The sequence below is a fragment of the Phasianus colchicus genome, chromosome 1 (genome assembly GCF_987193195.1).
Source record: "Phasianus colchicus chromosome 1, bPhaCol1.hap1.1, whole genome shotgun sequence".
In the NCBI taxonomy this organism is placed as follows: Eukaryota; Metazoa; Chordata; class Aves; order Galliformes; family Phasianidae; genus Phasianus; species Phasianus colchicus.
In genome coordinates this window covers 82,494,212-82,518,663 of record NC_143436.1, presented here as the reverse complement: position 1 = coordinate 82,518,663, position 24,452 = coordinate 82,494,212, and the positions used below count along the sequence as shown (strand labels likewise).

Here is a 24,452-nt window from a genome sequence, read left to right as displayed (position 1 = left end):
CTAGCAGGAGCTGAGCAAACCCATGCTGAGCCCAAAAGTGCAGCAGCTTTTTCTCACCTGCCGTGACTTCTAGTGCTAAATGCTTTTCCAGTCACACTGTGCTCTGCCAAACATTGTGTTTCCTCCAGATGCAGCTCTTCCAACCATGTGTTTAAATCAGTGAGAGTTCCTTGGTGTTTTATATTTCCTTTTTGGCATTCAGGCCATTCACCAAGGCATATAAATAAAAGTGCTGGAAGGCTCCTGTTTGTATGAATGTTGGCCGCAAGTAGCTTTCAGGATGACGGGACCTCCTGCTTGAAATGAGATCAGTCCCTATAGTTTAGTGGTGGATAAAACAGTCACGGAGGAAAAATATCCTTTACAGACACTTGGAAATGGTCTGCTGACATATTTTGTTTAAATCCTGGTGCACCAAACTTGACTACTTCAATGAATTTCCAGAGGGCAACACATGGACTAAGAAGTCAAACAGTGCCTTTTCTTGCCCGTGTCTCAGTCAGAACTGTCCTGGGAACCTCAGAGCTGGTGCAGCCTGTCTCTCACGCTGCCCCTTGGGCTGACCATTATGAACTTGGAGATTTCCAGGCTCTCTGCACAACTCATCACACCAGGTGCCGGTAATCTTAGCAATACTAGAAGTCAAACTAGATGTTCTGTGTTCATTACCCTGTGACTTGCTTCTTAACAGCTGCAAAACAGACTGCATTTGCATGAATTTGCTGTTTGGGGGTGGTCAGTGCAGGGCAACTGCTTCACAATCTCAGTAATTTTCAGAATTTTCTGCATCCTCAGCTGGTTCTCCTGGCGTGATCACTTTCTTTAGAAGTACTACTCCGAAGCCTGGAAAGATTCAGGTTGCAAATTGTTTTGAATTTCAAGATTTCCCAGATGAGGAAACTATTTTCTGGCAAAGTCTAGTTGCCTTTTTCTGACACGTCCGGTCTGGTCACAAGTGGAGAAAAGATATCAGGCTGAACCTGATCCAATGCTGTGCTTAGTGTGGAAAGGATATATGCCTTCAGCTTGCGTGATGTGTATGTAGTACAGGTCCAGGGCTGATGTAAGAACGCATGGCAGTGAGACCAAGCAGTAGGAGCATTTGGAGCTTGCCAAGTATCGATCAGTGAGGGGTGGGAATGAGCAGAGAAGCATTTCAATTTGGCATCCATACACGATTCTGATGCTGTCAGAGTGAATTAGCAACACTTTCTTTTCCCTGTAACCCATCCCAGGCTTTTGTCATTGAAGCCTCCCTTTTGTTCATATCTCTCTGTGGAAAGACAAACTGGGGAAAAAAAAAACAACAACAAAGCAAACAAAAAGAAAACCAAACAAATCAACACACAGATCTTGTGCTCCTAGAAAGTCTGGTTATGTTATGCCAGTATCCTCTGAATGGAGACTCAGTAATACTGAGCCATTGCTGCTAAAGATTTACAGCATAAATATAAGGGATTCAAGCTACAGTTATCATTTTGTACAGTCACTTAGTCCACTAATAGGGAGAAACAGGGCAACAGTTTAAGAAGGCAAGAGGACTGTCAGAGATTATTAAATCTACAGGGATGATTTGTTTTGGTAGCCTCTCCTGACCCAAGTACACACTTTGGCAGCAGACTTAATGCCGCTGGTAATTAGAGCAAGAAGCGATGGGTCATCATCAGCAACTGCAAATTAAGTGGTGTATTTCATCTGGAAGGCAGCATCATCTTCAATGGGGCTTATTTGTTGCTACTGCAGATCATCTGTGAGTCACAAGCGGTACACTGGGCGAACTCATTTGTATGATTTAGGAGAGGTTTTCTAATGCGTGCTTACTGTTCCATATGAGTAGCTGTTCCAGATAGCTTCAAAACAGAAAATGCCACAATATTAGACTTTCTTGTACAGCCAATGCTACTGTTCTTATTTACATGATGTTCATGATTTTTTGTTGTTGTGCACCTCATGGTTCACATGATTTTGGACTGCATGTTTGAAATATATTTGTCATCTCTATAGAACTAAAGGAAGGAAGGAAAGCCAGACAAGCATGGAAATCACCTGTAATTGTCAGCTTCAGAAGATACAAGGACCAATCTAATACCACTCAAGGTATATATCCACCGAATGCTATTGTGTGGGCTTCCCAGAACTGCAATCATATCCAGTTCTGGATGTTGCCAAAGGCCCAAACAGAGATGATCTATCATAGGATCAATATAGTTGGAGATACTAGGAAATCCTTAAATACTCCTAGAAGCATATCAATAAGCAGCTGAGGGTACAGGTGCGAAACAAAAGAGGTACAGAGGAGACTGGCCACAGTGAATGCTGTTAGAAGGTGCTACATGGGCACTGAAATAAAACAAAGGGGGAGTGTGTAATGCAGCTGAATAATTTCAAAATAATTTACATAGATCAACAGGAAACTATGATTGAAGACATTGAAGCGTGGATCGGAAATGCATGGGAACAGCTGGATAAATCAATGGATGCACATTAAGCAGAAAGTGGGGGACTGTCAGTGGTCAGCTAGCTATGTATAAGTGAAAACCTCCTGAGGGATTTCCTTATGCCATATTCTTCTCTATAGGGAGAGGGAGCTGGGGATATCTAGGCCCTCTTGGAGAAGTGCTTACAATGGAAAAGGATGATAAGCACAAGGTGTATTACTGTATACAAGAAAAATGACCAAACCCATGCTTTTTGTGTGTCTGCCAGCACCTGTGACTCCAGACAGCTGTCACAAGGAGAGACTTTATAGTTGCTAGAATGTGAGACTGACTCCTTGCTTTCTAATACCCATCTGATGTTCTGGGTATTGAAGTAATGTACGGTATTGAGGTTGTTAAGGAAGTTACCTTTGTGCATACAACACCTGAGGGGAGCACAAGGGAGTTAATGTATTAGTGACATATTTTTAGCCAAATCTGACCATTTGTAAAGCTCGTTTTCCTTCTTTGCACACTGTTTGAACTAATCCCATCTAACCCAGCCCTACAAGCCTTTTGTAGCCTACTGTTCCAGTCACCTCGTTTTGGATCCTGCCTTTTGTCTGACCTTCCTAGCAGAGCTCTCACACCACTGGCCTCTCAAGTGAAAGACATCTAGTAAGTCTTGAAGCTAGAAATGATGAGGTAGGATTCCTGAAAATAGAGGGCTTCATCTTTTCCAGTGTCCAGCTCCCATGGAGGCAGATTGGGGAGCCCTGGGCAACCTGGCCTAGTACCACATCTGGAGGCTGGTGTCCCTGCCCTGTGACAAGGGGATTGGAACTTGTTGATCTTTGGGGTCCTTTCCAACCCAAGCCATTCTGTGATTCTTTATGTCTTTCTGAATATTCCCCAAGTCTCTCGGCAAAAAGAGAAAGGCAGCTTTGGTGCCGGGGGGGCATGGAGAAAGTCTGATTTGTAGATTGTGGGAGATTAGATGTCCTCAGGTATTGGTTCTCCATTAACGTACTTAGCGTTCAGCTCTTAATAAGAAATGATGATCACAAAAGATACACAGCAACAAAAGAGCCTGCTCTGAGATTCTGAGATAGCACCCCGTGCCTACGGATGTGCTGCTATTTGCCAGCTGCTGTGGTGATAATGTCAGTCAAGGGATGTCAAAGTTCAATTTGCAGGGGAAATAAAGATTTTACTGGAAAGTAGAGTGTGCCTTCCTTAATAAGGAAGCAGCGTTGGATCTCATCTCTATACTCCATCATTCCTTTCCATGTGCTGATGTAACCCTTTTTTATAAAAGCCAGCAACCCTCACTGGATCAATAAGTCCTGATCAATTGTTTTTCTCGCTGCATTATCCGTACAGGGTTGTTAGCTGAGCTGCTGGCAGAAAGTGGGAGAGAGCGTTCTGCCTGTTTACTGTAAAGAAAGCAAAGCAAGCAACCAGGAGGGGACGGGCAGCAGGATATTTACTGTCAATACAGCCGGACAGAGAGAGGAGATATAAGGAGAGAGAAACCGAGGCTGAACAAATGAATGATCAGAGTGTAAAAATACCCACACCGTTTCTGATGGAAAATGGGTGGATTGAAGTCAACAAAGGATAACTGGCAGCGTTTGACAAATGGTTTAGCGAAGGGTTAGAGAGGCAGGGAAGTACTTGTGGTGCACAGAATGATAATGCTGTGCGTGAACCTACTGGGTCTGCAGTGCAACCTGAAAGGATCTGCCGAGACAAAGCAGTAACTGGGATATCTGTGGGTGTGCCTGCATGTAAGACGTACCATTCAAGAGTAATCATAGTAAAAATAATAGTGATCAAGTTTAGAAAATAATAACTGGAGCTAATTTTCCTAAGAAGTTAGGCTATTCAGGCCAGAGGGGGGGAGGGGGGGAAAGGTATATTTTCCTGCTTCTCTCTCCATTTCTTCATGCACAGAGGAATTAGGTGATCTGAGCTTTACAGGGCAAGGTGGCTCTGAGCAGCTCTCTCTGAGTGTCCCTCCTGTTTCCAGATGCAGGCGAACAAGTGAAGAGTGAATTCACACTTTAGAGAACAGTGACGACCATCTTGCCATGAAACCATTCACAGATGAAGATGTAGAAATCTACATCCAGAGCAAGGTAAGGCTTTATCTGTCCAGATTTTCTGTCTCCCACACTAGGTGTTGATTCAGAAGGGTGCCAAACTTGACAGTTAGTTGCTTGCCTTCTGTCTTCATTTTTTGAGACAAGACTGGGTGAAGTTTTATGAGAACTGTATTTCTAATGAGATTTCTAGTTTTCAGTTGCAGAATGTCATCAGGGATCTTGGCTGGTAGCCTTGTTTTCTGAGTTGCATGTTCCCTTCTATATCTTCATATTATCTGAGTTTTTGTTCCCACTCTCATCATTCCAGATGTGAGATGAGCTGTGATCACTAGCACTTAATCTAGGGAGAAGTCCTCACCTCTTTCCTAGTCCATTGGTCTTGGATTGACAGATACAAGACCAAAGCCACAACAGCAGGGGCTGCTTCTTAAAACGATGCATGTAGGAACTGGGGAGAGATGGAAACAGCTTGAATTCTCCCATTATCTGTCATACTTCATTATACACCACAACTGAATAGCACGTCTCAGTACAGGCAGGTTGGAGACACATTTTCTATTTTATAGAGTTATTCCTGCATTGTGATATTTTTCTCCAGTATGAAATGAAGTAAAACAATAAGAATAATCAATAAAACTGTACATTCTATGAAAAGGGATTCTAAATGAACTGTAATATATTGTTTTTTTAAAGCTTGTGCTTCATCATAATGCTTAGCTAACTTCTATCTGATTGTCTGTTTTCCATTACAAAATGCAAGATACTGCAATGAAAAATGATTTCCAAGTGGAAAGCTGTAAGTCCTTCTTTCAGGACTTTTAGGATGAAATATTCTAATACCATGAAAGGGCTGGTAACAAATGTTTGGTTTTTTTTCTATGGAAATGTTTTGGGGACAAATAATCAAATTCCTTTGAGAACTTTCATTTTCACCTATTCAGTGTTTTGCACTGGAAGAGCATTCCATCAGAATCTATTCAGTGAGCTGTAACAGCGAACCGTACTCTAAGGATTTATAAGAGCTATAAAAGAGGGAACAGAGGGAAGCCGTGCACAAGGAAGATGCTCATACAGCCGCCATGAGTACAGAACAGAAGTGGAGCCTTGTTCTGAGGCTCATAGAAGCAAACGTTTTCCTTTTTAACTGAAAAATCTGTTTTCTAGCAGCCTTCCAGCTCTGATGGCTTACTGTTACTACTTTCTTCCTATAGAATGAATCTCTGATACCAATGACTTCTTCCTTAACCCACTCATCCAGCAAAGGAAATACGCGAGTGCATACTTAGTGCAGATGACTGGGAAATTAAAAACAAACTCAAACATTCTTCACAACCTCCAGTTAATCTTAGTCCTTTTTTTTTCCTCCATACTACAAAAAAGACAGAGAGGTGTTGGAGAGGGTCCAGAGGAGGGTCACAAAGATGATCAGGGGACTGGAGCACCTCCCCTACGAAGACAGGCTGAGGGAGCTGGGCTTGTTCAGCCTGGAGAAAAGAAGGCTGCAGGGTGACCTCATTGCAGCCTTTCAGTAACTAAAGGGAGCCTACAAAGAGGAGGGGAATCAACTCTTTGAAAAGGTAGATAAGGGGAAATGGTTTTAAGTTGAGGGAGGGAAGATTTAGGCTGGATGTCAGGGGGAAATTCTTTACAGAGAGAGTGGTGAGGTGCTGGAACAGGCTGCCCAGAGAGGTTGTGGATGCCCCGTCCCTGGAGGTGTTCAAGGCCAGATTGGATGGCGCCCTGGGCAGCCTGGTCTAGCATTAAATGGGGAGGTTGGTGGCCCTGCCTGTGGTAGGGGGGTTGGAGCTTCATGATCCTTGAGGTCCCTTCCAACCCTGGCCATTCTGTGATTCTGTAATAAAGCCTTAATCAGCGTTGTTGTTCTGGCAAACTTCTGAAGTCAACGCTTGGTAACGGAAATGCCAATAGGTGGTAGAAATGGCTGTCTGATAAAGAACTTTTTCTGACTTTTCTCCTGACATGTTCATGCTGATGCTAAACACATTAGATAAATGCCTTGGTCCTTCAGAAATTGCGTTCGCTTGCTTATTCTCTGTCTTCTGACGTTTATGGCTTCCCTTCTGCAGGAAGGTTTTACTTTGCAGTAGCAGACTGGGGAGGTATTTGGAATTAACTGTGGGTAACGCATGTCTCATGTCATTTGTTCTTCCATCCTTGCCTCAGTGATGAGGATCTACATGCAGATGGAGTTGTTTAGTGGTACCTTCCTGAAGTTTTTAGAGTCTGTACTGTCCTAAAGACTTTGTGGCAACAGCTGAAGTTCAGCAAATAGGTAATGAAGGCACAATTAAATAAGGCCATGCTAGGTTGGATGGATTCTTCCAGGACACCAGAGAGAGAAAGAGGTGTTTCTGACAGGTACCACTCAGAGAGAACACAGCATGAGGAAAGAGTACAAGGGGCAGTCCTGGACCTCAGCTTGAGCCAACCAATGGTGATGATACACTTTAAATAGTTTATTTTTAGAGTCTGAAATCAATTAGGGGTGGATAAGTTTCACTACCACTCATAACATTTACTTGTTGAAGGAGCCATTAGGTGTCTTGTTGAGGAAGTCAAATTCATTGAACTGCTCTAAGAACTAAGGCATTCATCTGGACTAGTGAAAGAAAGTAGCTATAGCTACAGGTGGATCCGTGTATTATGTCTGTATTAGATACAAGCATAAGGATCTGTGTGTTGTTAACATAGCAAAAAATCAGCATGCCAAAGATAGATGAGAGACTGGCCAAGGGGATATAATTCCACTGTCTCGATGTGTTTCCCACTTGTAAATACTATGCAGGCTTAGTAAAAATACTGTTACCTTTCTCAGAATCCTTTCCATGAATCACCAAAGTTGGAAAAGACCATCAAGATCATTTCGTCCAACCATCCACCTACCACCAATATTTCCCCACTAAACCATGTTCCTTAGTACAACATCTAACTGTTTCTTGAACACCTCCAGGGTCGGTGACTCCACCACATCTCTGGGCAGGCCATTCCAGCACCTGATCACCCTTTCAGAAAAGAAATTGCTCCTAACCTGCAACATGAATCTCCCCTGTCACAACTTGAGGCCATTCCCTGTATTCCCTGTAGTCCTATTGCTAGTTACGTGGGATATGAGGCTGACCCCACCTCATCACAACCTTCTTTCAGGCAGTTGTAGAGAACAATAAGGTCCTCACTGAGCCTCCTCCAGACTGGACAATCCCAACAATCAGTTTTGTTGGCTGAGAAAGGAGAGGAGCTTATTCCAACTGTTCCAATTGCTCTTCCTTGGATAACTGATCCTAGGCAAGCAGTTATCCATTCTTCGCTTCAGACCTTCCACTGAAATATTTTTTCATAAATAACTGCACTAATGATGTTTGAATTGAAGGAGTATCTACCAGGTCACACAAACTACCAGCCCTCAATGGAAACATCTTTGGAAAGATACCTTGAAACCATCTAGGCAAGGACTGTCCCTGTACTAAGACATGAAGATAGTATGGATATTTTCAGTGTATTACATGGGCAGCTAAATGTTGCCACATACAGTTGCAATCTGACTAATGCATGAGTTATCTGTTATTCTTGTAGTCTTGCCAGCTCTTGGAGCAAAAATCCGACTCTGAGAGTGGCTCTGCAGGGGAATAGCTGGCTGTCCTGGATCAAAATGGGTGAAGAACAAGGCTGCAGCTAATGGTTAGCAAATTCATCCATGCAATTAACTCCTTCTCTTCCATTCACTGATATGGCATAAGAATATCAAGTCATCCTTGGCAGTCTTGAATTTTGCCTTTCAGGGTTCATCAGAAAGAGCTCTGCCTCATGGTAGTTGACTGTAATCTAAAGGGAACAAGTTTTTATTCCCACTGCAGCATAGGCACAGATGTTTCAGGTTCACCAAGCTGATTGTTCTTACCGCTGGAGACAAAGACTACAGTTATCTGTAATATGAAGTGTCTTTCTTGGAACTGACAGGTGGAGCCACGCCATTATCTGGTCTCCAAAACAGTGGAGGAGGTGCAGAAAATCATCCAGCAACTGACCACAGAAATCAGCTATAAGGCCACACGATTCCAGGCTATCTCCAACTCTGGCATTCACAATGAGAATATTAAGGTATGGACAAGAGATCTAGTGTAGTGTCTGTAGTTTGTAGGCAATCAGTCAGTGATTTTCCATTCTGTGAGTGTATGGACAGGTACCCCCAAGTAAAACAGCAGTGATATTTCAGTGTGGGGATTCTTGTGACTGGCTGAGTCATAAGAACTTACTTGTGGGCATCTTAATACTGGAGGTGTATCAGAGAGGGGTGGGTAAATGAGGCAGAGTCTCTTTTCACAGCTGCTGCTTTTACAAAGAGATGCTGTTGCCAGAGCTGTCAATCTGCAAGCAGAAGCCAAAAGACAGAAAAAAAAGAAAAAAAAAAGTACTGCAGTAACATTAAAAGGAAAAAAATGCCCGTGCCTGTATGAGCTATGACTCATATTTTTCACAGGTGAAAAACCTGTCAACTCACTAAAAAAAACTTCAGAAAGCTTTCTTCTGCTGTGAACATAAAAAGCTTCTACAGAAAAATGTATTATTTTTTCCTTGGTCATGAATTAGAACTTCTTTTTCTGGGAAGAAACCCACTTATTGGTGGGAGAAGAGAAGCCATTTTAGACAATCAGATACCAAAACAACAATGTCCTGTCCCAGGTGTGACAGAAGACTGTTTTCTTTGACTATTTAACACAAGAATAATGACTAAAAGGGTATAAGTAATAACTGATAGCAGTAGTAACTTCAGATGAAAACGATCCTCATCTGAAATACATTACATACTCTAGTTATGTCAACCCATACACTAAAATGCAGCCACTTATGGATAAATGCACAGCGTGTAAAAGCATAAGGCAACTTTTGCAGCTGTCTACGATTGAGAGGGAAGAATTCTGGGTATGAAGCTTCTTGAAGGGCACGGAGGTGGAGGCAGAATAGAGTCATCCAGTCTGAAAACTGACTGTTGCTCTGGGGATAAACACATTCAGATTTACATTGGCAGATGTGCTTGTCAGTAGGAATGACCACAGTGCCACAACACACTGCCACATCCTGATCCACACCTTCCTTGGTTCTGTGGTCTGCCACCCACCTCTCATACTGGAACAAACCTGCTTGGCTTATGAGGACTGACAAAACCAGGGTCAAGGTAAAGTGACTGCTCTGGAAAACAAAACAGAACAAAAACAAGGCAATCTACTCTGATTGGTAGAAACAACATGGCGTACTCTAGCCTGGTCTGAACACCCTCAGCTTAAAAGAAATTCCTGAAATATATTTTCTTAAAAAGTGGCAGATTTGTTACTTAACCCAGTGCTGTAAGTCAATGACAATCACACTTGGAGGGCTGGCTGACTTCGTGCTGTAGACACGGGGCAGCAAAGAATGGGTTAATAAGAAAATGTTTTTGACTTGGTCTGTTCTGCTTACATCTTTAATATCATTGTTGAGATAACTCACCCTAGAGGAGACTTGCGTCAAGGGAAAGTCAGTATATTAACAATTCTGTGTTTAATTTTGCAGCATTCTTTTTTTTTTTTTTTTTTTTTTTCCCTCCTGTAAATTAAATTTATGGTGACTTTTCAGAACTTCCAGTTTCTGGTTAAAAGGATGTAATTTAACTTGATGCAGGGTGTAGATTTGTTGAGAAATTGTACAAGCCTCCTTTTAGATACACAGGCTACGTGGGGAATTTAACAAAGTTTGTAGATATTCACTGGTGTTTTTTCTTGCAACTCAGGGGCAGAAAGCCAAATTCTTTAATAAGAGAACATGAAATAAAACTTCAGAGAGACCAAATTAAATAGTTTACTTTTTACAGCTTCCAAGTTGCGGTCCGTTGTTTTTTTTGCAGCCGCCATCTGTACAGTTCTGGTGCAAAGGCTGTGGAGGCTTCAATAAAGATGTAAGGAGCAGGTTAACATCCAGAGTAATTCCTAGTACAGCACTGGCCAACCACATAGCCAAGCAATCAGCTCTGTAATGCTGGCAGGGGAGATTTCTTTCCTTTAGCAAAGAGGCTTGAAGTACGCTTGCAGCTTTGCTTGGTGAATGAATGACCTGCCACATGCTTTCTCTCTGATCTGTGTGATTCTCATTTTCCTCTCTGCTGCTCTCAGGATCAGCCAGCCTTACTGGCCAAGTGGTCAGCTCTGCTGCGGGGAAAGCGCCCGTTTCACCCATCCATTCAGGTACAGCACCCTCCTGGTGCCTGCTTCCTCCTCACCCATCCTCTTCTCCAGACAATTCATCCTCCTAACTTGTCCTCCCATGGCTATCTCAGCTTTTCTGCAGGAAACTTTATTTATTGCCTGTATTTCTAACCCAATGCTTCCACTTGCCTGAGATATCCTGGCTGCACTTAATTTGATCAATATGCTGCAAGTAGATTTTTAATGCAACAGGGTTGGCCACAGGTTATATGTTGCAGAAATGGATGCTCCTGGACCACTGCCTGTGACTTGTTTGGGTCCTGAAGTCTGGGTTTGGCATGCAAACCTGGTGTGACAGAGCATGGGTACAGGCCTGGGGTTTCTTTAGGCCATGAGGACACCAGCTGCACAGCTGAATTTGATATGAGTGTAACCTCTCAAAGTGATGTTGAAGCCTTGTCAAACAGCATACAGTTGTGTAGGGCCCAGATCTGCATTATACCCCAGTACCTTTCTCCTTTTGCTTTCAGCTGGGCTGTTGTTTCCCAGCCCTTCTGGCATGCCCTTCTGATTTTGAGGGGGATGACAGCCACCCACATACAAGCTGGTTTTGTTATGGGAAGGAGCACAGTCTGGGGCTGAGCTGAAATGGAGGTCCATGGGCAAAAGGTGTGGGTAGGAGCCCCAGAAAGCCTGCTCAGTGCCATTAAGGTCTTGTCAGTGCCTTCAGGGCCTTGGCACCTCTGCGGTAACATTTTAAATCCTAAATTACACTGAAGATTATCTGAATGTTTGGGATTGTTTCTGGAGAATGACAAGGGTGCTTAATTGACCTTGAGATAACCACCTTCCAGTTCCTTAGTTGCTCTTAGTTTTCATACAATTGTAGACTAGAAATAACAAGGAATGGGGAAAACTATGGCAGATGTGGTGGCAAACCAGCCAAAGTGTGCTCTTGTCTTCTGTGGGCCACGTCTGTCACACCAGACTCCTAAAGGACAATTTCCTCTTACTCCGTATACCTCCAAAGTAAATTTCAGATAGGTATGGAAGAGGTCCTAGATGTGTTCAATCATTCCTATTTTACCATATTTTTTCCTTCCCTTCAAAGCCTCCATTTGCACGTGTTACTTCCTTAACCCTCATGGTCACTGATCTGCCCTTGCCTGTGTTCTTAATCTCTCTAAACTCTCCTAGGTCTTAGCACCGAGCCAATTCCTCATCACTGTCCCTCTGCGTGGCCTGACTGGGTACAAGGAAAACCAAATCCGACACTGGCGGTATTACACTGTGCATGGAGCCAAGCTACTCTCCTCTGTGCGGGACCCTGAGGAGCTGCATCAATGGCTCGAGGTGGAACAGTTCTCAAAAAGCCTTCAGCAGTGGCACGAAACGGATGTGAACATTGAAGGTGATCTGGTTCCAGCCAAAGTCCTTATCGTCTTCCGAGAGCTGGTGGAAAAGTCAATTGTTTCCTGTAACCTCTCCAGTGAGTTTAATGGGGATGGGTATAGGGGGAACTTGTAAGGGGAACTCTCTTCTGCAGCTAGTAGAGGGGGAACTACTATGTACACAAAGTGTTTGTGTCATTCACATAATTAGAAGTTAGAAAACAACAAACCCTCCCAACGTCAGGGAGTTTCTAACCCATTGCAGTGGTGCAAGTGTAGACCTGCACTGAAGACAGAATTAAGTAGACCCTGAGTTCTTCAGGATGGTGCTCTTCTCTTAGGAACTTGGGAAAGTTCTCCACCAACATCGCCCTCAACCAAGACGCATCCCAGTTTTTCAAAGCAGTTAGAGATTTGGGGAAAAAAAATCTTTTTTTCTGGTACAGCAACTGCAGTATAACTTGACTAGTCAGAAAGATGCTGTAGGAAAAATTGGATACAGGGTAAGTGTGTAAGCTGGAGAAGTGTTTGAAGATATGAATAGGGCAGGTAATATTCTAGGGAAGACTTAGATGCCCTTACCTTTCCAGTTTGTAGAAGGTCTTGAAAAAAAGTCTGTTGAACAAGTGCTCCATGTTCCCCAGTGCCCAGACTATTCAGTAGATCTCATGGAAACTTGCTTTCAGTAGTGATTCTGATCCCTCTGTGAGCAATTCCAAAGTGCCTGTGTATATCCTGTGGCAATTTGTACTGGAAGTGCTGACATAATGCAATCAGTGGTGCATGCAACATGTCTTCATAGCTGCGACATCTGCAGCAAAATGCTGCCTAAACAGTGATCCTCATATTTAATTCTTAGCGTCCGAAAGGCATGTTATAGACTACAGCTAATGAACACATGGCTTCATCCAAGCTGAACGGTTTATGTTCATCTTTTCACATTAAGATACTGTGACATGGTCAAGTTCAGACTATGGTGCTTTTTCTCACATCATATTTGCAGAATGTCTTTATCCATCAGCAGCCTGAAATGGGTCTTCTGTATTCTAGAAATATAGACATATTTCACCTCCTCTGATGACACTTCAAATTTTACTCCCAGGAGAAAAGATGTTAAAGTCAAGTTCAGCTAGATGATTGCATTCTTCCAGCAACTGTTTCTTATTACTGAAAGGAAAAGAAGGATGAGAATAAAATGTTACCATTAAGGCTCGTAGAAAAGATCATATGGAAAGAGCTTTCCTCTGAAGCTTTACTCACATGGAAGTCATCTTGCTGAGGTGAAAACCTGCCATTGTGTCTAGCTGCAGCTCATCAAGTTGTTGAGCCAGAATAGGTGCTTCCGAGGGATGGTTGATGTCTGGGCTGATGATTGTCTTTCCATTTTTGTTAAGGTCAGCTGGAAGGAAGACAGAGGACATGAACGGAGTTAGGATGCTTTTTTTCTCCACCAACATCGCCCATTTTAAAATGCATGCGTGAAAAATGAACTTAATCCCACAGAACATCTAAAGTTACATAAAAACGTCCCCAGTGTCATTGCTTCTCTGTTTTTTAATTGTTTGAGAACAAGCAAAAACAGAGTTCCTGTGTTGCCTCACTTGCCATTGGTGGAAAGCACAGTTGTGATACTTTTGGAAATGCTGTGAATTGATTTAAGCGCTGCTGAAGCCATGGCTTTAATGCTTTTCAGCTGCTTGTTCTCCCTGCTGAGATCTTGGGAGCAGTACAGCTCCTGTTTTGGTGCCAGCTTGGCTCAGTGGGGAAATAATACCCAGATTTACTGATGTTTATAAAGTTATACTGGGGATGGATTCCTCCATTTCTGGGGAAGATGCTAAATTGCCACTGGGACTAGGTGGATATTTCTTCAGTGAAAACAGAAGTTACCATCCTAAACGTTCAGTTCATCACTGTCCCTTCAAGTCTGCTGCACGGACTGCTTTTGGAATTGGAATCCCTAGCCAGCCTCAGTTGAATTGAGGTGGATTAGCACACAATTACTTAAACTGCTTATGGTAATCTGCTCTGTATTTATTTCAGTGGGTTAGAGGATGATCACATCATTGGCTCAAACAGCAAAACTGAAGAAACAGTGATCCATCCAGAATGACAGGGAAAAATGGGGACAGAAACATCCTCCATGGACACAGTTGGACCAACACTGACCACATTTAGTTTTTCCTCTGCTCTCATTCCTTTAGGTAGATTGAAATAAGCTTTTACTCGTATTCCACTTATGTCATTGACGAGGGTGCTAAGACAGCAGTGGAACTGCAAGTCTCAATTTGGACATGGGCACGACACAGCCCCTTGCTTGGCTTGAGGAGAGGATCTTTTCACCTTTATCACCTTTCATGCTGTTCCTTCACAGATAAAGTGACGGTGCTGGAGAGCTTCAGCTCAGTGGTTCGAGTTGCTGTGGAAACATCAGAATTCCAGGTTGAGGTGGAGTTGGCTCCTACAGTGGAGATTCCAACTTGCTGGCCTGAGAAAGCCCGGTGGCCTCGTTGCCTCAAGCGTTGGCCATCTCAGGAGAAAGTTCAGTGCATCAAGGTGAGCAGTGTAAAAACAACTGTAAAGTCTGTGCAGAAATTTACTTTGCAGGTATGTGATAGCGGTTTGGAAGGATGTAGAGAAGAAATATTTCAAGTTATTTGGATTTTATTGAGAATTTCTTTCCTTAATGATGCTGAATTCTGTGGAGGGAAAACTGATTTAACTGTCTATTGCATGAGTTTCTTGCAAGTATCTCTGGCCATGTAGCTGAGTGCATTTTTTCTTGCTGTTTTGCTTTGTCTCATGTAACCTTTCTGCAAGTGGGGTACTACCTCAACATTTTCCTTTCACCCTTATCCTGTTCCTCCCCTTGGCTAGATTCTGGCAGCGGATCAGTCCTAGTTGCCATTATCCCACACACTGAGTTCTGCCTTCCAGTCCTGCTCCCCACTTGCTCAGGACCTGCTGCTCTATGGCAAAGTTCCTGTAGAGTTGTGCCTGTTTGTACCTGGCATCTCTAGAGCCGAATCTCCATGGAGTAATCGATGTCACCACATGAGGAAACAAAACAAATTGCTTGTTCCATCACTCAGGAGTTACAATGGGGAAAATTAACCGTGTTTGCTGCCTCTGCTAACATACAGCCCCTTTGTAACATCCCTCTGCATTGCTCAGAGAAGTCTGCCTCTGATCTGGTGTCACACTTTCCCTTTTGCCCATAGTCACTTGGTTTTGACCTCTTGGCCCGCTCCAATTATCACTGGCAGCTGTGCTTCTCCCGTGCTGAGCATATACTCATGGAAGGCCTTGACGAAGATGGTGGTTGTCGCATGAAATGCTTCAGAGTCATGAGGCAGATGAAGGAGGATGTCTGGTGTGCTGGAAATAAGCCCGTCATCACAGCTTATCATCTTCAGGTAGGCATCACCACGATATGGAGATACGGTCCCAGTATCTGTTATAGGGGAATGATGTTAATAATCAGGAAGTCTGAAAGACCTGACTGGAAAAGCAGCACTATTTTTCTTGCTTCTGGAAACTTCACTGTAACAACTGCCTGTAGATCTTGCAGAAGCGGCGGTGGTGCTGATGGGAGATAACTGCTCTGCAAACCTCCAAGGAGTAGCTCTTAGTAAGCTACAGCTTGAATTCCTCACCATGTCTTTTGTTCCCTGGCAACATCAAAAAGATTTTGTGGTTATTGCAGCTATGAATAAAATTTGCTCACAATTGAAAAGTTATCTGAGAAGAAATTCCTCAACACTACAACTATTGCAAGGCCAAGTGGAGGGGGAAAACAGGCAATCTAGAAAATAATGCCTTATTTTGATGAAATTCTTAACTTTGAAGAAGCAGAGGAATTGAAGGCTGTAGTTCAGCTGTGTCTCACAGCATCTCTTGGGGGTCTCTTTAGGGCACTGAAATTGTGAAAGAAAATTTGAATTAAGAGAACACTAAGAAACGGAGTGGAATTCTTGCAGCCAAGAGCAGTGACTTTTTTGTTTTAGAAATGATTTTCAGGTCGATCAAGATGGTCAATATTGCTTTTTTTGGTACAATAACTGTAAGTACATCCAAAAAATTCTTCACAAACATAGAAAAGTCTGTAAAGATGCAATCTGGGAGGCATAAAAATAGTATTATGAGAGCAATAATCACACAGAATTCATTTTTTAATCTACTGATTTCTCTTTTTATGCAGATAGATAGTGATAGAACGAGAGGGGATGGATTTAAGCTGAAAGAGAGGAGGTTTAGGTTAGATGTTAGAAAGAAGTTCTTCACTCAGAGGGTGGTGAGGCACAGGAGCAGGCTACCCAGAGAACCTGTGGATGCTCCACCCCAGAGGCATTCAAGGCTAGGCTTCACGGGTTCCTGGTCAGTCTTGATTTAGCAGAAGGCAACACTGCCTACAACAGGGTGCTGGAACTAGTTGGTCTTTGAAGTCCCTTACAACCCAAGTTATTCTATGATTCTATGATATCACATGAAATAAACTTTGGAGGAAGTGGTCGTAACATGTGCTGTATTGTGTGTCAGAAGAAGATAGGCAAGAGTTGCTTGGAATCCCAGTGTACTCAGAAAGAAAATCTGTATGCATCTTCAGCACAAGTGTGGCTGAAGCTAACAGCTACGCTCATAAGATTATCATTCTCTTCCTCCTTGCACTTCTACACTTCTACACTTATATAATAGGCCATTTTCTACAGCCTAAAACACCTGGCATTTCTGCAGAGGTCCCTGGCCTTTGCAAATCCTCCTTCCCTGCCTGCTCTGGCCATCTGTGCAGGATCCTTGGTATCTCCAGTGAGGTTTGCAAGGCAAAGGAAAGGGGACAGCCAAGGGAAGGTGAAAGGGCTCTCCCTTAGGGTGTTGGTTGTGATCCCTCTGTTACAGAATCATTAATGCAGGAAGACTGCAGTGTGAGGCTCTCCAATTTCCACGGCTGTCAGCCACTTACCAACACTCAAACTGCCTCAGCAAGCTGTGTGAGCCCTTAGCAGAACCTTTAACACCTCTTCTTTCCCATCTGCTTCTTGCAGACAGTGCTATTCTGGACGTGTGAAAAATACCCACGCACCAAGGATTGGCGCTGCTTTCATGATGCCTTCCTGAGGCTGGTGCAGAAGCTGCACAAGTGTGTGAGCCAGCACTTCCTCAAGCATTACTTTGTCAAGAACACCAATTTGCTCAAATATGCCAACACCAGTGACCTGGACGTGGTGGCCAGCAAGCTCGCTGTCTTCTTAGAGAACCCCGTCTTCTGCCTGGACTAAGGTCGAAGAAAGCTTCTTCACCTCAACTTTGAGCAGTTTCCCACTTCTTCTCCTCATCGGTGGTGTTCTTGTCCTTCCAGTAGGTGTTGCAGCTGGCTTTCTGAAGCAGTTGGCACTGATGGCATGAACAAAATGTCAAGATTGCAGAGGTGGGTGGAGAAAACTGATGGAAGGCACTGCTTGATGCCCAGCTGATCTAATTTGCTTTCAACAGCAACAGCTTGCCTAGAAGCTAAGCCCATGAAACTCAACCCTGTGTCAGTCAGAGCAGCAACTGCCTCATTCTCTGCCTCCAGTCTTGTGGCACATAAGCAGAAAAATGGTGCAAAGGAGTCTCACACTGCTGCCTACCTGCTGTGCAACCTAGCACATGGATGGTGGCTGCCTCCTCCTTCCTCACAAGGACACTGAGCTTAATTCATAGGATCATAGAATGGCTTGGGTTGGAAGGGACCCTAAAGATCATTCCCTGCCAACCTTGTAGGCCAGCTCTGCAGAATAACAGAGGAACACTATTTTGGAGGCATGCCAAAGGTGGAAGCCTTTTCTGAGACAGTTTGTGATGCTTCCATCTACAGTCAAATGGGGTCCTGCTCCTGTACAAAGATAACCCTGCCAGTAGTATTGAATAGCTCAAGGGAAGCAGGAGGAAGAATCTTGGTTTTTTTTTCTTGACTCCTCAGTTTTTTTCTCCTCCACCTCCATTTTTCTTCCTGTTACTTCAAATATATTTTTCTTTGTGTTTGCCAGTTCTGTTAGTGCCATACAAACAGGGGGGCTTGGCCAGAACAGATTTCATTTGCACCCCTGGCCCCACCCAGCAGGCTGGAGGAGGAGTGGGTCTTTCCCTAGTTTTAAGCATCCATGTCTTCTGGGGTGTTGCATAGGAAGAGAATATTTTTTCAAGGGCTCGTAGCTCCAACATTCCCAGTGCTTTTAATATTAAGAAAAGAAAAGAAGTTTTAGGGTTTCAGAAGAAACAAGTCCATCAGAAGACGGGTGGCCAGCAGGGACAGGGAGGTGATTGCTCCCCTCTACTCTTGTGAGGCCCCATCTGGAGTGCTGTGTCCAGGTCTGGGACCCCCAGTACAAAGCTGTTGGAGAGGGTCCAGACGAGGGTAACAAAGATGACTGGGGGACTGGAGCACCTCCCCTATGAGGACAGGCTGAGGGAGCTGGGCTTGTTCAGCCTGGAGAAAAGAAGGCTGCGGGGTGACCTCATTGCAGCCTTTCAGTACCTAAAGGGAGCCTACAAACAGGAGGGGAGTCAACTCTTTGAAAGGGTAGATAACAGCAGGACAAGGGGAAATGGTTTTAAGTTGAGGGAGGGGAGATTTAGGTTGTATGTCAGAGGGAAGTTCTTCACTATGAGAGTGGTGAGGTGCTGGAACAGGCTGCCCAGAGAGGTTGTGGATGCCCCATCCCTAGAGGTGTTCAAGGCCAGATTGGATGGGGCCCTGGGCAGCCTGGTCTAGTATTAAATGGGGAGGTTGGTGGCCCTGTATGTGGTGGGGGAGTTAGAGATTCATGATCATTGAGGTCCCTTCCAACCCGGGCCATTCTGTCATTCTGTGATTCTGTGAAGTGCTAGAATGAGCATAAAAATGTTGGTTTTAATGTTATTAAATTACTGAAACTACACCAAATTGCACTTTTTTCTTATACGTGTGAAAGAAAGTAAATAAGTATGTTCTTTGCTTAGGAAGATGAGGTAGTAGGGATGGGATTTACAGCCCAACCCCAGAGAGCCGCTGCATTAAGTGGCCTGCAAGATGGCCATCTGCGGCAGAGCATCTCCCCCGTGTGTCAAATTGTGGTCTTACCATTCACCTTCAGCACAGTCTCTACTTTCTGGCTTGGTTTTGTATGCAGGAGTTAACTCTTGCAGGAGTTACCTTGCATATGGGAGCTGTGCTATATGGAAGTGTTGGTCCCAGGCTCATGATTTGTTATAGGCTCAGGAAGGATTCAGGAGAGGATGAAGATGTCCTCACCCATCCAACTTCTAGGATACAACCTGGAAGACAGGAGAAGCAGACCGATGGAGAAGAAAGGATGAATAGTATCTTCTTTCTTGGCTACTCAGCTTTGTCCAGTTTTCCCACTTGTCTGGTTTTCCTAAGTCAGCTTTTCATTTCTTGCAAAGGAGTAGTAAGGGCATTTTGCAAAGGAAAAGTAGAAAGATACAGTGCATCCTGAGATCTCCGACAGTATTCCTTAGGCTTCTGAACAAGTATGTGTATTGGTATTAAGTATATTTTTAGAAAATGTGACAACCTGCAGGTGATCAAGTGTTCTGTGATCAAGTGTTGACCTCCTACAGAAACCAGTGGCTGGCAGAAGGATTGTTTTAGGATAGGTCCAGTGAATGCAGCCAGGTCCAGCATCAGCATCTTTCCCTCTTATTTCAGCATGGTTACCAGCACTTAGAAATCAAAATGGTTTGACTTCATTTTGAGTATCAAAATGAAGAGCTTAATTCTGGCAATGCCGGCGGCCATAATTAGAGAAGATGATCTGGATATTCTTCACGTCTCCAGTTCCTCAATGGTCATTGCCTTAAAGAGCTTTTGCTTCCTCATCCCTCGCCCAATAAAGGAGCTCTTCTTCCAGAGTTAATGCTTCAGCCTGGGGGAGAAGGGCCATGCGAGATCCCAGTTGCATGGCCCTTTTTGTGCTGTTCTCCTGCATCAGATCCCACCCCTGGAAATACCCTCCAAGTTGCTTTTCCACATTAGTAAACGTGTTGCATGGAACTTGTTTTAAACAGGTAACTCCTCTTGCTAAACCTCTGTGCTCTGGGCTTACTTATAAAAGGAGCATGAGTGGCAATTTCTTGATGACATAGCTTAAAAAACACGGAGCCATCCCTAGCTTTTTCTCCAGAACAGCAAGTCACAGCCACTAATTAAGGGTGAGGAAAAAGGCTTTCAAGGAAGAATTAGTATAAATATTAGGGGCTGAATACAAGGAATAATTTAATCTGAGGGATGGATGGGAAGTGTGATATATACTATCACCTCGTATAGGTCAGGTTGTGGGAATGTTTTTGTGTGGTGGTGATGGTGGAAGAAGTCTCTATTTTAAATGTCTTTTCCAAATGTAGCTGTTGCATCTTTTTATCACAGTAAGCTTTCCGCAAGCAGTTTTTCATTTATGCTGATTATAAACTCATGGCCCTACTCCACAGTCTTCCTCTCAAGAAGGATATAGCAATATGTGGCTTGGCTACAGAATGCAGAGACCATTCCCTTTCTCCCTTTTTAAAATTAGTTTCTTGAGTACTTGCTGGCTCCCACAGGCACTATCGGGGAAAGAAGGAAAACTCTTGTCTTGACAGGACGAGGGATGCTTTGTGTGTGCTGGGAGCATCCTACAGACCCAGGGCATTCCCAGCACTCGCCACGGGAACTCTGCTCCCTCCAGCGGAAACCTCGATAGGAAATCTGATGCTCTGTTACAAAGGAAAACCGTGCAAAACTAGAACTTTTACACTGCTGTTAAGTCACTAGAGGGCAATCTCGCTCTCAAAAACGCACACCTCACACTCAGGATCTTGCTCTCAGAATCGGGATCCTATTTGTTTTCATTGGACTGAAAAGCAAATGATCCCAATAAATCTAATTATAAATCCCGTTGCCAAAATGGAGGGAAGGCAAGGGACTAAGGGAGGACCTTCTAATAAGTAGCAAGGCTCAGGTAGAAGAAAGTAAGTCCATAAACTCCGGGAACCACTCCAAGGGAGAGAATATGGATTTATTGCTTTTTGCAGCAGGAGATGGGCTGGCAGCAATTCCCAGCAGCCTTGTTTCAGGGGCAGCACCAACAGGCAGAGAGCAGGAGGGTGCTGGGAAGGAGACAGCTACCACTCCACCTCTCTGTCCATGGGGCTGGGCTATGCACCTGCTGATGAACCAACAACCACGGCTTCAGCTCCCTGGCAACTGTCTCTTCCTCTTTCTCTCCTTTTTCTGCCACAAGAAATACGTTCTCCAAGCACAGCTTTCTGATGCCATCCCGTCAGCTCGGGTGGTCAGTTCTGATTTTGCATCACCTCTCCTTGATGTCATAGGCACCACGTGTGCACAGTGCCCAGTACAGATCCTGTCCTCGTGCTCCTCCTTGAGTTGAGTGACACTGAAGTCAGACTACCTTGTAAACTGTGTTCCTGGTGGAGCAGCCCTGCCCCTCTGAGCAAAAATAGGGCATGGAGAGCTATAGATGAGACAACAAGCTAATTCTGCCTGCTCAGTAGATGTTTCCCTCTCCATGAATGCTAGGGTTGCTGTTTTTAAGGATAAACATTGCTTTTTCATAGAATCAAAGGTTGGCTTGGGTTGGAAAGGACCTCAAAGGCCATCTAGTTCCAATGCCCTGCCATGGGCAGGGCTATTGCTCACCAGGTCAGGCTGCCCAGGACCCCATCCAGCCTGGCCTTGAACACTTCCAGGAATAGAGCACCCAAATCTTCTCTGGGCAGTCTGTGCCAGTGCTTTTCTCATGATGCAGGTGTTAGTCCATTGTGCTCCAGGCAACACCTTTTGGTCAGAGCTTGGCTTTGAAGGCAACTCCTGGCTGGGTGATGAGGAACGCACAGATCCTACCTGGCACCAAGACTGTTGAGAAAGTGCAGGATATGTTTTCCACAGAAAAGATTCTCTAGCATCCTCTAGCAACCCCACAAATAAAAACTACAAGCAAACATACCAAAGAATTAATCAGACTGAGAGGCTTTATAGCGATTAGAAGAAAGAATGGCGTCTTGTCCAGTTCTCCTGAATGGTAATAATTACCATTTGCGCAATTCTGGTGTGTGCCAGTTAGAGTTTTCTGGATTAAAATGCTAAATGTATTCTTGTTTCTTTTCTTAGAGAAGCTACTCTTGGACTTGGACACCTGCACAGGTCAACAGCTCGAAGAAATGTACTTCTTCTTGCCAGCAGGGCAGTGCTTTGCATTGCGGGGTCATCTACAGCCTGATTCCAAGCTAGGAACCAGTTGCCTTTGGTTCATTGCTTATTTGCTCTTGCCTTGGAGGAGACGGGTACCATTTGTACTGACTGCAGCAAACCGGCAGCCAGATTTCTTCTTCTGCAGCTTCAGGTAGCCTTAGACCCATGCTGCTTCTGCAGCAACAGCTGGGTCATATCCCCTGCAGTGCCAATGCTGCCACTGCACTGCCAATACAGCATCAGCATGGCTGGTAATGATACGAAAAGACAATGCCAATCAGAAGACTATTTTTTTTTAATATTTCTAGCAAAAAGAATTTTTAAGGAAATGAACATGGATTCCTGTTGATAACCGGGGTGCTTTGCAGAGTTTTAGATGAGGTGTCTTCAGCACCTTCTGTAGTGGCATGCCACTTAAACATGGGATGTGCTACATGGGTTAGTACTGTGCTGCAAAGAACACCAAAGGGTCAAGTTCCCTTAAAGCATAACTTTAAAGGAGCTTCAAAGCAGCTTCAAAGGAGGAGCAGCTATCGTCAATGATTTCCTTATTAAACCAGGTTAGGCTAGTTGAAAGGCAGGCCATGGTCCAGTTATCTTTGAAGTGAACCAAATTCCCAAGGCTGTGAGCCAGCAGCTCCATCATCTCCGTGAGCCCTGGGCTCTGGCCAGATCTGTCTGTCCCAGCCTGTTCCTCTGTGTCCTCCCCAGCCCTGCAGCAGTCTCAGGGCGATGCTGCTTCCCCACTTCTTCTCAATCCACTAGTGGACACCATCCCTCCTTGCAACACCCGTCTGGCTTCCTACGCCCAGGCTGAGGAGTTTGGCTGTTTTCTAGCTGTGTCATTAAAATATTGCAAGCTGGAGAGACGAGAGATCAGTGACCAGAGCTAATGGCAGCAAAAAGGATTAAATGAACAATAGGTCTTGAGCGTAATTTATGAATGCCATTAGCTGCTGAGAGGGAATTACGTTATGACTGCAGTTCTGAGGGGGAAGGGTGGTTCTTATCTGGCAGGAAGAAAAAAAAAAAGTGTATGATTGCTTTTGGATTAACAAACAATGGTAATATTAATCTATCTTGGGCTGTTACGTTTAGATTATGTCTAATAACAGTCGAACAAACAGACTGCATTTCCTTCATCTTGCCTTGGATGCCCCTGGCCAGAGAGTGTTGTGTTGGTACCCTGGAGCTGTGGCCATACAGCATGCACTGCTTTGCCTAGCAGAGCACGATTCTCCATCAAAACTCATGCAGAATGCAAATTGTCCAATGCAGTGGTCTGCATTGATCAGGAGGACATCAGTTAGAGGAGTGTTTGGCTGGAGCCCCACAACCCAAGGATGGCATGGAGCTAACAGCTCCCTGGTCTGAAGTAGCATCTCCCTGCTTTGTTTCATAATCAACACAGCATCTCATTAAATTGCTTAGCTCGGCATCTGGGACCATTTGTCATCACGTGATGTGAGGGATCCTAATCAGATTAAGCCTCGGGATCATATTGTGGAGAGAGGGATTAGGCTGGAGAATAAAGCAAAAGCAATTTTGTGTGACAGTGCAGTGGCCTTTCCTTGGGGTAGAGGGGGTGTAGGAAGCTCCTGTGGGAGGGTTGATTTATTGGGGATTTATTTCACCAGCCCCCAGCTCAGCTCTGAGCAGAAGAGGTTCAGCACTGTTGAAGGAAATACAGCCCTGCATGGGGTTGGCTCACTCTGCTTTTCTTCCCAGATGGGACTAGGAGTGAGGGTTTGCCTGGGGAAGGAAAACCCAGGGAATGTAGGGGCTGGCAGGAGCCAAAGCCATGTGTGCAGTGAAGTAGTACTTCTGGGTGGAGGATGCCCTGGGCACTGGCTGCTTAGTGCTGGAGCTAAAGCCAATTAGGGGGGTAAAATCTGTACAGAGCACGGCTTTTTCTCAGGGAAACTCCGGGTTCAGAGGAAGTGCAAGCATTCTCATAGTCACATGCATGCCCCATCACTACTAGTGAAATCAGTGGGAATCTATAAATACACTCACTTGCAAAATGGGGCTAGGCTGACTCCTATCCCAAAAGAAGTAAACAGCTGTCAAAAAAGCAGAGATAATGTGTACATAAATTTTTTACAACTGTACCT

The 24,452-nt window shown here is 44.3% G+C and overlaps 1 protein-coding gene across 2 annotated transcripts; it reads left to right on the top strand.

Moving 5' to 3' along the window:
- Nucleotides 1–4,460: 4,460 nt before the first annotated feature.
- MAB21L3 (mab-21 like 3) lies at nucleotides 4,461–19,181 on the top strand. Of its 2 annotated transcripts, XM_031613020.2 has the most exons (7): nucleotides 4,461–4,558; nucleotides 8,501–8,641; nucleotides 10,687–10,758; nucleotides 11,917–12,208; nucleotides 14,485–14,666; nucleotides 15,332–15,526; nucleotides 17,153–19,181. In XM_031613020.2, exons 1-7 carry the CDS (start codon nucleotides 4,511–4,513, stop codon nucleotides 17,384–17,386), a joined length of 1,164 nt encoding a protein of 387 aa, XP_031468880.1. In that variant the 5' UTR covers nucleotides 4,461–4,510; the 3' UTR covers nucleotides 17,387–19,181. The 2 variants fall into 2 exon arrangements, with proteins under 2 accessions (XP_031468880.1, XP_089990592.1); XM_090134466.1 differs by lacking the exon at nucleotides 10,687–10,758.
- Nucleotides 19,182–24,452: the final 5,271 nt, after the last annotated feature.